We start from the raw sequence: 15,809 nt of genomic DNA, 5'->3' as shown, positions 1-15,809 counted from the left end.
GGCTATAGCTGACTTCCTTGCTGTGCCTCCTCATGGTTTCCATTTTTTCTGTGGAATGCCCAGGTAGTTGGTTGTAACTCTCCTGTATGTCTGTTATCCTGCCATCTGGTAATTCAACTCCTTCAGTGATTGACACCTTTCCTCCTTTCACCACCATTCGACGACACTTGTCCAGTCCGAATGAGATCCCAATGTTGTCACTGTAGATCCTGGTGAGGTGAGGTACATGCCTGTTTCATGCTATAAGCAATCATCAGCTCTCAATAAAGCTACACGGGAAAGAACATAACATATTAACTGCCTCATCATGCACATCACATGCACAATGTCCAATGGCGAAGACACCCCCCCCCCCCAATGGGGTGGTGATGTGTCTTCCTCAAGCTCAGGTCCTCTACTAGAGGCCTGGGAGTTTGAGGGTTCTGCACAGTATTTTATCAGATATTAGGACTGCAGTCTTTGGGACAGAGACCTCAAATGTAACTCCTGGAACCTGCTGGAGCCACTCTCCCAGTTTGGGAGGTTACAGCCCCTAGTGCTCCCTTTACCACAGGGACCACTTTGGACTTCACTTTCCACATCCATTCCAGTTCTTCATTCAGCCCTTGGTACTTATTTATCTTTTCATGCGCTTTCTTCCTGATGTTGCTGTCAGCCAGGATTGCCACATCTATCACTACTGCTCCCTTCTGCTCCTTGACAACCACTGCTATTTCTGGTTGGCTGGCCAACACCTGCTTGTCCGTCCACCTGGAACTTGAAGTCCCACAGGACCTTAGCTCTGCTGTTCTCAGCCACCTTTGGTGGTGTTTCCCATCTGCACTCGAGGACTTCCTGTCTGTATTGGGCACAAATGTTCCTGTACAGTATCCCAGCCATTTTGTTATGCTTCTCAGTGTATGCTACCCCAGCCTACATCTTACACTCTGCTACTATGTGCTGGACTGTGTCCGGGGCATCTTTGTACATCCTGCACCTTAGATCCTGTCTGCTGTGGTAGACCCCTGCCTCTATGGATCTGGTGCTGATTGCTTGCTCTTGTGCTGCCATGATCAGAGCCGATGTGCTGTCCTTCAGACCAGCCTTTTCTAGACACTGGTAGGATTTCTTGATGTCAATGAATGGTACATCCCATGGAGGGACTTGGTCTTCCATGATGTCTCCTCTTCTTCCTCCTCATCACCCTCTGTCCTCTGGTGCCCGAGGTGCTCACTGAGCAGTTTGTCTTGGGGGCCATCATCCTGATGTACTCTTGGAGGCTCCTTGTTTCATTCTGGATAGTGGCTCTGACACTCACCAATCCTCGTCTCCCCTCTTTTTGCTGCTCATACAGTCTCAGGGCATTGTGAAGAGTTTTCATGTCTTGACATCTGTAGCCTCTATTTCCTCCTGTGGCCAGCTTATTATCCCAGCTGGGTATCTGATGACTGGTAGGGTGTACATGTTGATGGCTTGGATCTTATTCCTTCCATTGAACTGGCTTCTTAGGACCTGCCTTACTCTCTGGAGGTATCTGGCTGTGGCTGGCCTCCTTGCTTTCATGTCATGGCTCCAGTTGGCCTGTGGGATACCGAGGTACTTGTAACTGCCCTGTATGTTTGTAATCCTGCCTTCTGGTAGCTCCACCCCCTCAGTCCTGATCACCTTCCCGCTCTTTGTCATTATTCAGCCACACTTGTCCAGTCCGATTGACATCCCGATGTCATTGCTGTATATTCTGGTGAGGTGGATCAGTGATTCAATGTCTCGTGCACTGTTGGCACACAGCTTGATGTCATCCATGTAGAGGAGGTGACTGATGGTTACCCCACATTTGAACTTATATCCATATCCACTCTTTGCGGTGATCTGACTGAGTTCTCTTTAGAAAACACAATCCACACGTGTTTTTCTTGTATAATGACAAAAATAAGGCAGTTTTATAATGACAGATCTCAGGTGGACTCTCTGCCTTCCTTTGAAACACACATGCGATGTGTTGTAAAATCCTTTTAGAATTACACTTGTTCCAGTGACAGCATGGTGAAAACAGTCTGAAACTATTTTGATTGTTTTTCCTGATACTCATGTTGTCTTGTGGTTTAACAGAAGGGAGGTCTGATGGGTGTGTACCATGCACCTGTGACTCTAGAGGCACGGTGGAGGGGACAGTGTGTGACAGCACCACAGGGCAGTGTGTATGTGTTCCCACACGTCACAAGCGAGACTGCAGTGGCTGCCGACCTGGTGAGTTTTTGTGTGTGTTTGAAATGTGAATGTGGTTTGAAACAATGGATGATTAATAGAAAGATAAATAATATGTGAATAAATATACTGATAGGTATCTAGCTAGATAGTGACTGACTGACTGAGTGAAAGGATGAACAGCCAAATGTGAAATGAGTGTTCCAGTAGAATGAATGGGAAATACTGACAAACTGTTGACAATTGACAACAAAACAGACTGATTAAATGAATGATTTCAGTGAACCAGGAAGCAAGCGGGCAAATAAATTAATGGCAGACAGAAAGATGATGAATTTACACTTAAAATCATGAAATGGCAGTTGGTTTAACAAAAAGGAACTGTTGGCAGTTCTGGTACTGTGTGTGTGTATGTGTTTGTATACACGTTCTGCCAAATGTCCAATCACTGATTGTTATGTCCATGCCAGACCCCCAAAACAGCACTTTAGAGGGGAATGATTGCATCTCCTCACTCATTTCACTTTGATTTTGTGAGATAGTGCGCGCGCGCGCGTGTGTGTGTGTGTATGTGTGTGTGTGTGCACGCGCAAGCGTACATATGTGGTCAGCCTCAGTGGACTGGAAGTAACAGATGTTGTATTGTGTCACTGATTGAGATGGACCATCAGCATAGTCAGGCTTACTGTAAAACACACAAACACACTGATCATCTAGACATGTGGGTGAATAGATGGATGGTAAAAGAGTCAGAAAAGTACTCGCATTAAGACAAAATACAATAAGGCCCTCATTCACTACCATTATGAGTATATGCTGGTGATGCCAACACTTATGACCAGTATTTTTTTTAATTGTTCTTTTTGTTTTTTATACCCCACAATGTCATTTGTTTTAATTTTGTATCATTTGCCAAGCACCAACCCTGCTGAAGGCCATATTGCACCTTCTCATTTACTCAGTAGCCAATTTATCATGGCACTGTATATAAGTATTTGAATAAGGCTCCAGTGGATATTGGGAGTGTTTGATGAAACTTCACAGACACCCTAAAATGGTCCAAACCAATGAATCAATAAAAAAAGAAAATGCTTACACTTTAGCTTTCACAAGGCATCATTAAATTAATGTATGATTAAGGGAATTAGAGGCAATGGGGGGTAGAACTGAAGGAAATGTGGATGGACGGAAAGGAGAAATGTGTTAATTTGATTAATACATGTGTACATACAACAATGTGTAATACATGTGAACACTTACATATTTTTACATATTTTTAAGTCTGTTCAGTTCTTTTTTGTTTCTCTCCAGGCTTCTATCTGTCGTTAGAGAGCTCTACTGAAGAAAGCATCTGTGTCGAATGTAACTGCCACCCCGTCGGAGCATCACTGGATGTGTGTGAGGGGCATACAGGACAGTGTTTGTGTGCAGACCCCTCTGTGCGGGGACAAAGCTGTGACCAGTGTCAAGAGAAGAACTACGGATTCAACCCTGGTTTGGGCAGGTAACACAAACACACACACACACACATACAGACACACTCTACCACACAAATGGCTTAATTGCTACTTGTAGACCTTGTGAAGCACTTTTCCCTTAATTGCACCACTTGTGTTTATTTACACACACACACACACACACATGCACACACACACACACACACACACTGGGGGGGATAGTGAACTAGTTTTTGTTTCATCTATCTACTGTGCCACCCTGTTGGGAGAGGTGAGTGTGTATACATTTGGGTGATACTACAACTAATGGTTTGGTACCTCACATGCACAGGATGTACAGCTGGCCATGTGTGCATGTATGATGTTGTTTATGTGAGACAGCCTGCAGTTAGAGACATGAGTGGTAAAGGTCGAAGCAGCTCTTAACTCATGTAAGTCATATGTCAACCTGTCTATCTGTAAACTGTCTTTAAATACACGGACTAACCTACCTCTGTGTGTGTGTGTGCGCGCGCGTGTGTGTGTGCGTGTGCATATGCGTGCGTGCATGCATGTTGGTATATGTGTTCATGTATGCGTGGGTGTGTGTGGTGAATGAGCTGACCTTGGCTGATTGCTGCACTCTTCAGTGTTAAAACATTTAGGAGGAGATCCGGCTGTGACTGAAATCTCCTCACACTAGAGAAAGGGAGAGATAAACATGGAGGGCAGCAGTGGAGGAATTTCAGGAGAGAGGAGGATAACATTAAGAAAGAAAGAAAGAAAGTGAGAAACAAAAAAGAAAGGAAAGAAAAAACGAAAAAGCAGGAATTAAGAAAAAGAGTTTGAAGGTTGATGGGATTTTCTAACATTGGCAGAGTGAATGACTGGGAAACACGGACCAGAAAAAAAGGTAGAGGACATACACACACACACACACACACACACACACACACACACACACACACACACACACACACACACACACACACACACACACACACACACACACACACATTCATATGATTGTGCTCAAAGACACATACACATACTCTCAAGCAATTATCCAACTAATGGATAATACAGTGCAGTATATGGAGTTAAACCCATACACAAACCCTGAGTGCATGCATGGTAATACAATGACAGAGTTCCCTGTCTCCTTGGATTTATGTCAAGGTAATCATTTAACCTTAAGGTAGGGATTAGCTTCATTTTACTATTACAGTGAATTCTTTTCTCTTTTCCTATTTGTCTGTCTGACAGTTTTGCGCCCTGACTTTCTCTTTCTTAATTTAGGTAAAACCGCCATTCTCAAGGTGTTTGGACTCTACACAATAAGACAGTAATATCAACTTTGCGTGTGTGTGTGTGTACACGTGCGCTTGTTTGTGTGAGTATGTGCCTTTGTGTTGTCTCATAATAAATGTATATAATCCCTCAGAAATTGGAGGTTGTACATATGAGCATGTATGTGTGTGTGCATGCACGTTTCTATATGTAGAGTAGGGTCAGATCAGGGAAGACCCCTATTTCTCTCATCACAGGAAAATACATTTATTCTTTACCAAAGGATTATGTTTTGGCATACACATGTTCTTTTTATAAAATGCACATAACAAGAATTATAATCTGTTGTTCTTAGTAAACTCCTCATGTTGAAGACACTACACCAAAAGTGAAATCACAACAGGGGTTTCATTTCTCCTTGGTGACACAAACACACAGGACCTGTGCTGAATTATTTCCACTATCAGTAACTCCCAGATATAGGTGAGAGAAAGTATGTATGTAGAAGCAATAATTTCTTCATATATGTGTGTTTGATGAACACATAGTATTTTATACATAGCATCATTAACAGGGTGTCTTTCGATAGCCCATTGAATCAAATAATTATCTTTCTCTCTTTCCCTCACACACACACACACACACACACACACACACACACACACACACACACACATGCTAAACTGTCACAGTGACTTGACCTTCACTCCATTCCCAAGGAGAGAGGAAACAACAACATTGCACCCATTCTCTGCTTTTTCATCAGTCTCAACGTGTGTGTGTGTGTGTGTGTGTGTGTGTGTGTGTGTGTGTGTGTGTGTGTGTGTGTGTGTGTGTGGGCACCAGTTGACAGGACAAATTTGCAACTCCTTAATAGGGCTTTGGCTTTTCACACCATGGTAAAGAAAGTGTAGAAGCAGTAGATATAGGTGTGTGTGTGTGTGTGTGTGTGTGTGTGTGTGTGTATGCATGTGCACGTGCGTGCATGTGTGTGGTAGGGTTAACAGTGTCAGTCACACTGCTAGTACAAGATTGTGGGTTGTGTTGGAGTGTGAGCCTATCATCCTCCAAACTGGGCATGGTGTCATTATGTGCACGCACAAATGAGAGTGTGTGGATTTGTGTGTCAGAGAGAGGGTGAATTGTTTAGCCGACCAATCACCCACTGCCCTGCCTCAATAAGGGTAACACCAAACCGGTGACCCAGACACATACACCCTCACACATATTTCCTCACACACATTTTGACAGTTCCAAAGGGGTACTGTGAATAGAGTTTCTATGAAGTTTGTTTAACAGCAGGCACATGCACATGTGCATGTATGAGAGGCTGTGTAGGCCTTAATTCTTAGCTACACTCTTACACACTATCAAATTCTCTCTCACGCACTACCAAACTCTCTCATGCACTATCAAACTTTCACACAGACACGTTAAACTCTCAGTTTGGTAGTGTGTGAGAGAGACTTTGATTGTGTGTGAGACAGTTTGGTTTCATATTTGATATACTTCATACTTGTATATATTTACACATAAATTTGCTTTACATATACAGTAAATACAAACAGTGATAATTTAATTACTGATCTTAATCCCACTCCACAAATGATTTGCGCCTGACCAACGATCTGAATGAGTTCTGTTGCCGATTTGAAAGACAATGGGACAGTCCTGACACCATCCCCTGTGACTCCATCCACTAGCTCCTGACCACCAACCTCTCACCCCCACACCCCAAACCACAGCAGTTGCCCAGGTCTCTCTGCAACTGCCCACCTTAGAGGCCCCCTCCTCGCCTACCAAAAGGACGACTCTCCATCCTGGAGAGGGACGTTAACAGGCTGTTCAAGAGACAGAACCCCCGAAAAGCTGCGGTCTCCGGTGTTCACAGACATTTTTAACACCTCACTGGAGGCATACCATGTACCTAGCTGTTTTTCACAAGTTGGGTCTTAAGTGCCATCCTGTTACTTTTGGTAAATGTATCTCTCTTGAGGTTTTCAATGCCTTCCAATGTGTTGATTGTGAACAGATAATCCTGCAATGACACTTTGTCTATTAAGTTCCCTTCTTTCAAGCATGAAACAAGCAACCATTATATTCTCCATTCCATGATCACAGTTCACTGTAGATGGTAATCCAAAATTATCTACCCCACAAGAACAATACACTCGATGCTCTGTTATTATCCAGACAGGCAAGATAAATTATAGATTGACTATATCCATCTACACAACCATGGTAAACCATTCTCTATCATTCCACCTTGTGGTTGCTGTCAAAGTGCTTGTAAATTAAGTAAAACATAATTTCATTAGTATTATTGTAGTACATTATAGTACGATTGTAAAACCAATGAACTTATGGAAGGTCAAAATGAGCCAATGACTGACATGTATGTGTATGAGCATATGCATGTGTGATTAGAGCCTATAAGGGTAATATGAACGGATCCCACTCCCTTACAGGGAAAAAGAGATGGAGGGATTCGAGAATACTCATAAAGTAGAAAATAATTTAAATAGAAATGCCATTACACATAAATCATACTAAAATGTTATTTACAATTAACCAAATTACGTTTTAATGAACTTGTTATAACTCATTAGATGAATATTGAATATTATAAATGTGTCTGCTGATGGCATGCCTCCTCATGTAGACTGTCTAATACGCCACCTTTGGATCCTTAATCTCCTTGATCTGAGAGTACCAATTATATAGGCCTGTCCAGCATTAGGTGCAGTACATCAGTCACAGTTTGGTTGAACTTTTTATTTGTCATAAGATTGTAGTGTAAACTCTGGACTCCAAGGTATTGCCTGTGTCTGTGCAGGGTGCAACGGCTGATCCCAAAGTAATTTGCAATTGTCTTCCAATTCATTCCCATTGATAAGCAGTGTGAAATTTACTCATTTGTAATGCTATAACGTGGACGACGAGGCAGATTATTCAACTTAGTTGGTGGCATCATTCCAGTGTTCGCAGTAATACTGTATCTCTGGCAGTGGTGGGCTATCAGGGCCTTCTCTGCTGGCCTGTCAAAATAAAAATCATAATTTGTTTTTCATAGTTAAATTGAAGTTTGCCTGAAATGTGTCTGAATTACTTGTTTTCTCTTGGGGCTGAGCAGGGACTTCCTATGTCATCTAAACACATCACAGCTCCTTGGACACGCTAGCCTTTCGTTGAAGCCTGAAGCTGCAGACTGATTACAACTTTGAGTGACCGTATCATCAGCCAATCAATTTTTTTTTGTGTGGTGACGGAACACCCCAGGGCCGTGCGCAATGTGCCGGTGCTAGCCCTGATGTCGTCATCAGCTTTGAGTTTGAGCCTTTGGCGGGTAGAGAACAAACTAAACGCAATGGCTGCCTCATTTACAGCTACTGATGATCTTGTTGCCAATCTACTTTGTGTTTTTTGTGAATCTGGTTGGATACCTGCATTATTTTTTTCCCTGTTTTCTCTAGCGGACTAAATTACTGTATGAAAGGCTGCCACAAGTTTCTCAAGTGAGGTGGAATTAAACTCCAGGTTGGTGTGCACAATTTTCTTATCGAACTGAAGGTGGTGCACTGATAATATTGTGGCTATACTTTATTGAATTTGTTGAAGTTGCGCGAATGACTGGTGAACACTACATAAACTGTGTAAATGTATCTCCGTCGGTAGTCTGGAGGGGATTATGCATTTGGTCACGTGCGTGTGTGTCTGTCCGTGGCTAATCTTTGAAACTACTGGACCTATCAGCCTAAAATTCTTTGTGCACACTTGTGACTGTATGATCAAGAACCCGTGTGGTTGCAGTGATTAAACACCTTTTGAAAATATTTGTTCTCAGTGTCACTGATCCCTCTCCTCATTCACTGTCTTGCTTGCTTGACCAACGCTGCGCTGTCATCTCACGCATGCGCACTGTTGATTTAGCCCAGGCAGCGACAGTGCCCATGTATTCGGGCATGAGTGTTGAAAGTAAATGAGATGTCAATGTATTTTATTTCATAAATCAGTAAATCATTCACTGCTGATCTCAGCACAGCAGAACTGGAGGAACACTGGATGAACGAAAAATAATTCGCTTTATTCACCTCACCACCATGATTGTTTAACAGACATTATGAGGGGGATTAGACGCGGAGATGTCATAGACTCCAGTGTTAAAACTCCGCTATAAAAAAATACAATTTCAACAGTAGGATTAATTACAGTCACAACTGGAAATCATCTCATTAGCTACAATAAAAAATGAGCTATGTTTTCTTACAATTGTTTTATTGCTTTAGAATGAATGAAATTAATTCGACTACATTCATTTTATATCATGAAAACCACGACGTTTAAACGCATAAGAGCCCCTTCTCCCTGTATGTGAAGAAAGGTGGTTTGTTGTGAAGTCGGAGCACCGGAGAAGGGGAGATACGCCTGGTGGAGATCTGCACTGTAACAGAGTGCACTCCTCTAGTTGTTTTTGTGCCACATGGTGTGCATGTGCAATCTGGTTGCTGAGTGACATAAAGGAAGATCTGATGCTGCTGCAATAGCTACTATAGTGCACAGTGGTGTCCATTGTGGTTGTTGAAGATCAGCTGTCTTGTTTGTGTTGATCCAGTAGTGCGTATAGTGTGTGATAGTGTATTTTGTATGTGGCTGTGTTGGTTCTATTGGCACCCATATGAGAAATTTGTGTGTGTGTGTGGGGGGGGGGGCTGTTGCAGTTTGTTACTGAAGGCCCTGACTGAAACCCAACAGTATGCTGGGTTGTCTCATATCCTTTTACAATGGATTGTAAACATCCATGTAATGTCTCAATCTTAACAAAATATGTCCATGGATTGTCTCATTACCAGTTCAGTATTCCATAAGACGTTCCGATAATGTCCTCGTGTGGTGATCAAACTCGCGATAAAGTCTCTCCTGTTCAAAATCATCTCCCACTCTATCACTTCTAATGCAGTCAGTGCAGTTTAGAGTACTTCTCAAAAGGTTCTCAATGTCTTCCTCGTTACCCTTTACAATAAATACAAAATTCTGCACTTGAAAAAGGAGAAGAATTGTTTGAAAAAGCACGTTTTTGAAATCATGAACTGTATCAGGTAGTTTATGAACTTGTTTTAGAAAATTACTTCCTGAATTCACTAGGGGGCCAGATTTACTTCCTGCTCTAAAAGTCACTGTACTGCTCTTTCATGAAAGGGTTGTGAATGCGAGAGGTTTCATTCTAATTTCCAGTTGCAAGTGTGAGAGGTTACATTTTCAGATGTGAGTGTGAGAGGTTACATTTTTTTTGCTTTTGTCCCCCTTTTTCTCCCCAATTGTACTTGGCCAATTATCCCACTCTTCCGAGCTTATCCTGGTCGTTGCTCCATCCCCTCTGCCAAGCCGGGGAGGGTCGCAGACTACCACATGCCTCCTCCAATACATGTGGAGTTGCTAGCCTCTTCTTTTCACCTGACAGTGAGGAGTTTCGCCAAGGGGATGTAGTGCATGGGAGGATCACACTATTCCCCCCCCCCCTGAACAGGCACCCTGACCAACTAGAGGAGGCACTAGTGCAGTGACCAGGACACATACTCACATCCGGCTTCCCACCCACAGACACGGCCAATTGTATATGTAGGGACGCCCGACCAAGCCGGAGGGAACACAGATTCAAACTGGCGATCTCCGAGAGGTTACATTTTCAACTGTGAATGTGAGTGGTGTTCATTGTGCAGGTTTTCAGTTGTCATTGTGTGAGGTTTCATTTTCACTAGATCTGTGAGAGGTGTTAAATTGTGAATGTAAGTGTATTTCAGTAGTTTTTGTGAGACGCAACAGGTTTTGAATGGTGTGTATGAGAGATAAGTTTGAATTATGGCCTGCATGGCCCCCTATGGTTGCCCCCATTATGCTCTATCATATGACCATATTGCTCATTGGATTGGGTGCAGGCTGCCTCATTTCATTGATGGCATTGGACACACCCTCATCTCTTGCGTTGAATTTAAAATGTTGGACAGCAGCTGAATAGCATTTCTTAAGCATTTCCTAATTCACCGCTTTTGATTGAACCATGTGGTATATATTAGAGAGGGTTTTGCAAATGGAAATAACTTAAGCCAATTAGGAATGGTGAAATTAACTTGCAACATTTCAAGCCAATGAGAAACTGCGAACATCAAACTCTCATCACACACTATCAAACTCTCACACACTATGAAATTGTCTCTTGATAGTACATGAGAAAGTTTGATAGTGCATGAGAAAGTTTGATAGTGCACGTAAGAGAGTTTGATAGTGAGTGAGAGAGTTTGATAATATGTGAGAGATTTTTGATAGTGTGTGTGAGTTTGATAGAGTTTTGATATTGTGTGTGCGAGAGTTTGACAGTTGAGGGAGAGGCTTGATAGTGTGTGTGAGTTTAGTAATGCGTGAGAGAGTTTAACAATGCGTGTAAGAGAGTTTGATAGTGCCTGAGAGAGAATTTGATAGGGGCCTGAGAGAGTCTGCTAGTGCATGAGAGAGGTTTGATAGTGCCTGAGAGAGTTTGATAGTGTGTGAGTTTGGTAATGCGTGAGAGTGGTTTGACAGTGATTGAGAAAGGGATTGATAGTTCAGGTGAGAGAGGTTGATAGTATGTGAGAGACAGTTTGATAGTGCATAAGAAAGTTTGATAGTGCGTGTAAGAGAATTTGATAGTGAGTGAGAGGTTTGATAGTGTGTGAGGGAGTTTGGTATTGGGTGAGTGGTTTGATAGTGAGTGAGAGAGGGCTTGATAGTGCATGTGAGAGACATTGATAGTACGCAAGGGACAGTTTGATAGTGCTTGAGAGAGGTTTGATAGTACTTTAGAGAGGTTTGATAGATTATATGAGAGAGTTTGATAGTGCGTGACAGGTTTGATAGTCCATGAGAGAGATTTTGATAGTGTGTGAGAGATTTTGTGTGTAGGAGAGTGTAAGCAGAGAAGTATGGCGTAGATGGCCTCTCACATACATGAATGCACATGCACATACACCACATAGACAACATATGGAGTCTCTCAAAATCCTGATTTAGTAGTTTACAGACATTGTTGGGATATAATCATTTCACTAATTAGATTATCTAAGGTGCCATTTTTCATTCTAATCAGAATATTTTACTTGTATTCTATTCTATTTTAAAGTGCAACTTTCCCCCCAGATCTGAGTGTAACTCCACCCATTGCATAATTTTGAAAAATGCTAAAAAGTGGGCAAGGGGCTGAGGGGGGTGGGGACAGACTGATGGAGGGGAGGGCGTGGATGTGTGAGGCAGGAGCATGGGCAAGAGTAGTTGGGAGGATCTGTGAGAAGGGCCTGACATGAGTCGCCGGCTTGCCGCTACACACTACTATACCCGGTCCCCTCCACTGGCCCGCTTTACAGCACAGCGTTGGACACCTCCCCACGAAGAGACCCTGACTGCTGTGAAGCAGTTTCGTCGCAAATGGAGCAGGGCCCCACAAAATGGGCCATGACTTTCTGGCTGCGGAGAAAGGCGGGCGATGGGGTGACTGCTCCCCTAGCCGCAGCGCAAGCCCAGCCCGGCCGACCCAGTTGTCTAGTGGTGCTACTACACCCGTCAAAAGCACAAGTCCTAACTAATGCACCAAAATCGAAAATGATGAAACAATGTAACTATAACTGATAAATTTAAATTCAAAAGTTGATAGAAAATGTAATGAAGGTGCAAGGCTAGCAAGTAAACTCCTGTGAATGATGAGTCTCGATCAGCATATATTTGAAAATGAGCGCGGTTTCACAGATTCAGACTCAAAGGTGGGGGGCTGGGGGAGATGGGTTACCCACGTCTGTTTAGAGAAGGATAACATTCTTTGTTTTAAATTTCATTACGTAGATAAGTCCCAACCGGTCGACTCTATGTCAGCAATTGCATTGCAAGGTTCAGGGCTGATTTAAAACAGTAGATGGTGTGTTGAGCCATTTTCAACCCATTAAATACCAATTTTTATAAATTTGGTAAGAAATGTCAATATTAACACTTGCATTGATGTGTTTCATCACTTTACAGTCATATCATTCAGTTTACAGCTCAAAAACACTTTTAAGTGTTTAGGACCTCTTTAATTCTAAACTATCTTATTGTGTCATGGAATTTATTCCTGTTTAATTCGTTTCTGTTCAATTCTTTTTGTGTTTGTTACATTTTGATTTACTGTCCTCATCTCTAATTGTGTGCCATGCTTGTACTTTTTCTTTTTTTTATTCTATTTCCAAATGACTTAACACAATGATGTATGCAATCCTCACAGTACAGTGACTACCCAGCAAATGTTATACGGTATTTTTTCATTGCCGCAGCTTTGTTATCATTTTTCACATTGTTATAATCTATATCTATTACTTGTCAACTTCCACAGGTGCCAGCCTTGTCTTTGTAACCCACTGGGCAGTGTAAATGGCTCCTGCCACCCAGACTCAGGAGTCTGTCTGTGCAAGGCACTGGTTACTGGAGACAAGTGTGATGTATGTCAATCTGGAGCCAGTCATATGGACCCTGAGAACCACCTTGGCTGCAGCAAAGGTCTGGGTCTGACATGCATACAAGCCCCCCCCCCCACACACACACACACACACACACATATAGGTCAAGAGTAGCTATGACTTGCACTGTTGAGCAAAAATTGTATTTGCTCAAATTAAAGAAGGTTGTAAATATCAATTATCGTTATTCCCAAAAAGTTTAATCAGTTCATCTGGACACAACGTTTAGTGGGAGAAACGTTTCATCCAAGTGATTTCATCAGTCTCAACTGACTGCAGGTGTCCCCCAAACTAATAAACAGCACTGTTGCATAATGACTGAAACCAACAATCAGTTTCATTTGCGAATTGCAGTGACCATTAACTAGAGATACAGTGGACATGTGTACTATTCACAGAGGATTGGGAAATAGTTGCAATCACAGCATTGCACGATGACAACAGATGGACTCTTAGCTCCCCTCTTGGTTCAGGGATGGTCGTTCCCTTTTCACATAGATGGCCTCTTTGACACCCCGTTCAAAAACAGTGTTCCTCCCTATCAAGGATGTGCACATCCTCATCCTTGAAAGAGTGGCCACTGGCCTGTGGATGGTTGTAGACTGTGACGTTCTGGCCTGACGAGGTAGCTTTTCTGTGTTGTGCCATCCTCTTGGCCAGTGTCTGTTTGGTTTCCCCGATGTACAAGTCACGGCAATATATTGCTCTGTTTGTCTTGGGGAACTCGATCCTTGGGGTGGACCAATTCCTGGTCAAAAAAAAAAATTGCCTCAGTGGGCTTTACAGCAATACAACATACTGTCCTTAGACCCTCGCACTGGATAAGGAACAACTTCCTAAAAAAAAACCTTGAACAGGAGAAAAAAATAGGAAGAAACGTCAGGGAGAGAAGCAGAGCTCGCTTACCCAAGATGGACAGATGTGTAATGGATGTGTGTACAGAATAAAACACAATTTACAGAATACAACATTGAAAGAAGCTAACAGAATTATAATGGAATTATAAGATATTTAAAGAATATTATGAGTTAGATGCCAAGCAGTGTCGAGATGCCGCCGGAACAGGCTAGGATCTGAGCCATATGACCACTATCACCATGTAGACCTGGCTGGAGGATAGACTACACGTGTACACATGGGAGATTCACATCATACCATTTATATACACGGGAGAGGAAACAAGGAAAAAAAACCATTAGTCACACATTGGAGTGAGAGAGGGACATAATATTTAATTTAATTCATAAGAAAGAATAAATGTGATGAGGATGCCAAGCAGTGTCCAGATGGTGACTGCCATCACCATGGAGACCTGGGACGAGGACAGACTACACATGCACACAGAGGAGATTCAAATCACACCATTCACATACACAGGAGAAGAGAAAGGAGAAGACATAATTCAGAGAGCGAGAGAAAATACATGATAGAGAAGAGAACAGTTTGCAATAGTCAATTATCTATACCCGATAATCTTGTCAGCAGAACAGTGCTTGGTAAATTCATTGAGACAGAAACTGACCTGTTACGCAGTACAGGTCGTGAAGTACTCAACTGCAACTTATTGTAGGTTAAGGCAAAAAGATGAGATTTAAGTTTGGATTTAAAGGACTCAACAGGCTCTGATTACCTGATTGCAGCAGGCAGGTTATTCCACAAAAACAGATCCCAATAGGAAAAGGCCCTGCCACTAGCTGACTTCTTTTTACATTTGGGTACACACAGGAGCCCTGCATTTTGAGAGCGGAGAGTTGAGATGGAATATACAGTTTAAGGAGATCAGACAGGTATGATGGGGCAAGCCCATTTAGGCTTTTATAAGTCAGCAGAAGCACCTTGAAGTCTGATCTAACATGGATCGGAAGCCAATGAAGGGGGGAGAGAATTGGTGTAAATGGTCAAATTTTCTAGTTTTAGTTAGGATTCTAGCTGCAGCATTTTGAACCATTTGAAGACTTTTAGTACTAGCATGTGGCAGACCTGAAAACAGAACATTACAGTAATCAAGTTGGATGAAACATATGCATGTATAAGAGTCTCTGCATTGGCCATGGACAGGAAAGACCAAATGTTAGCTATGTTACGCAAGTGAAAAAAGGCAGTCTTGGTGATTTCTTTAATGTACTTCTCAAACGTAACACCAATATTTTTTGGCTGCTACACGTTTTGAAATTACAGAGTTGTTGATTGTTAGTGTTGATCAAATTGGTGTCTGTGTCTAGCAGGGCCATGACTAGCATCTCAGTTTCATCTGAATTTAAAAGCAGGAAATTTAGTGCCATCAAATTTTTCACAGCAGCCGAGCAGGCCTCTAAATTAGTCATTTGAGTATGATCATCATCCCTTATAGGCACATACAGCTGAAAATCATCCGCATAGCAATGGAAAT

At 42.4% G+C, this 15,809-nt stretch overlaps 1 protein-coding gene across 1 annotated transcript in view; it reads left to right on the top strand.

Annotated features, from left to right (window-relative positions):
- Positions 1–15,809, top strand: part of ush2a (Usher syndrome 2A (autosomal recessive, mild)) — a 577,949-nt gene that overhangs the window by 206,574 nt on the left and 355,566 nt on the right. Inside the window, 3 exon segments of the mRNA XM_056279331.1 lie at positions 2,092–2,226; positions 3,496–3,688; positions 13,297–13,460. Of these exon segments, the coding sequence (XP_056135306.1) occupies positions 2,092–2,226; positions 3,496–3,688; positions 13,297–13,460 (492 nt within the window).

The sequence above is a fragment of the Lampris incognitus genome, chromosome 4 (genome assembly GCF_029633865.1).
Source record: "Lampris incognitus isolate fLamInc1 chromosome 4, fLamInc1.hap2, whole genome shotgun sequence".
NCBI lineage: Eukaryota > Metazoa > Chordata > Actinopteri > Lampriformes > Lampridae > Lampris > Lampris incognitus.
The sequence above is the reverse complement of the archived record's forward strand: the minus strand, read 5'-3'. Positions and strand labels throughout refer to the sequence as shown.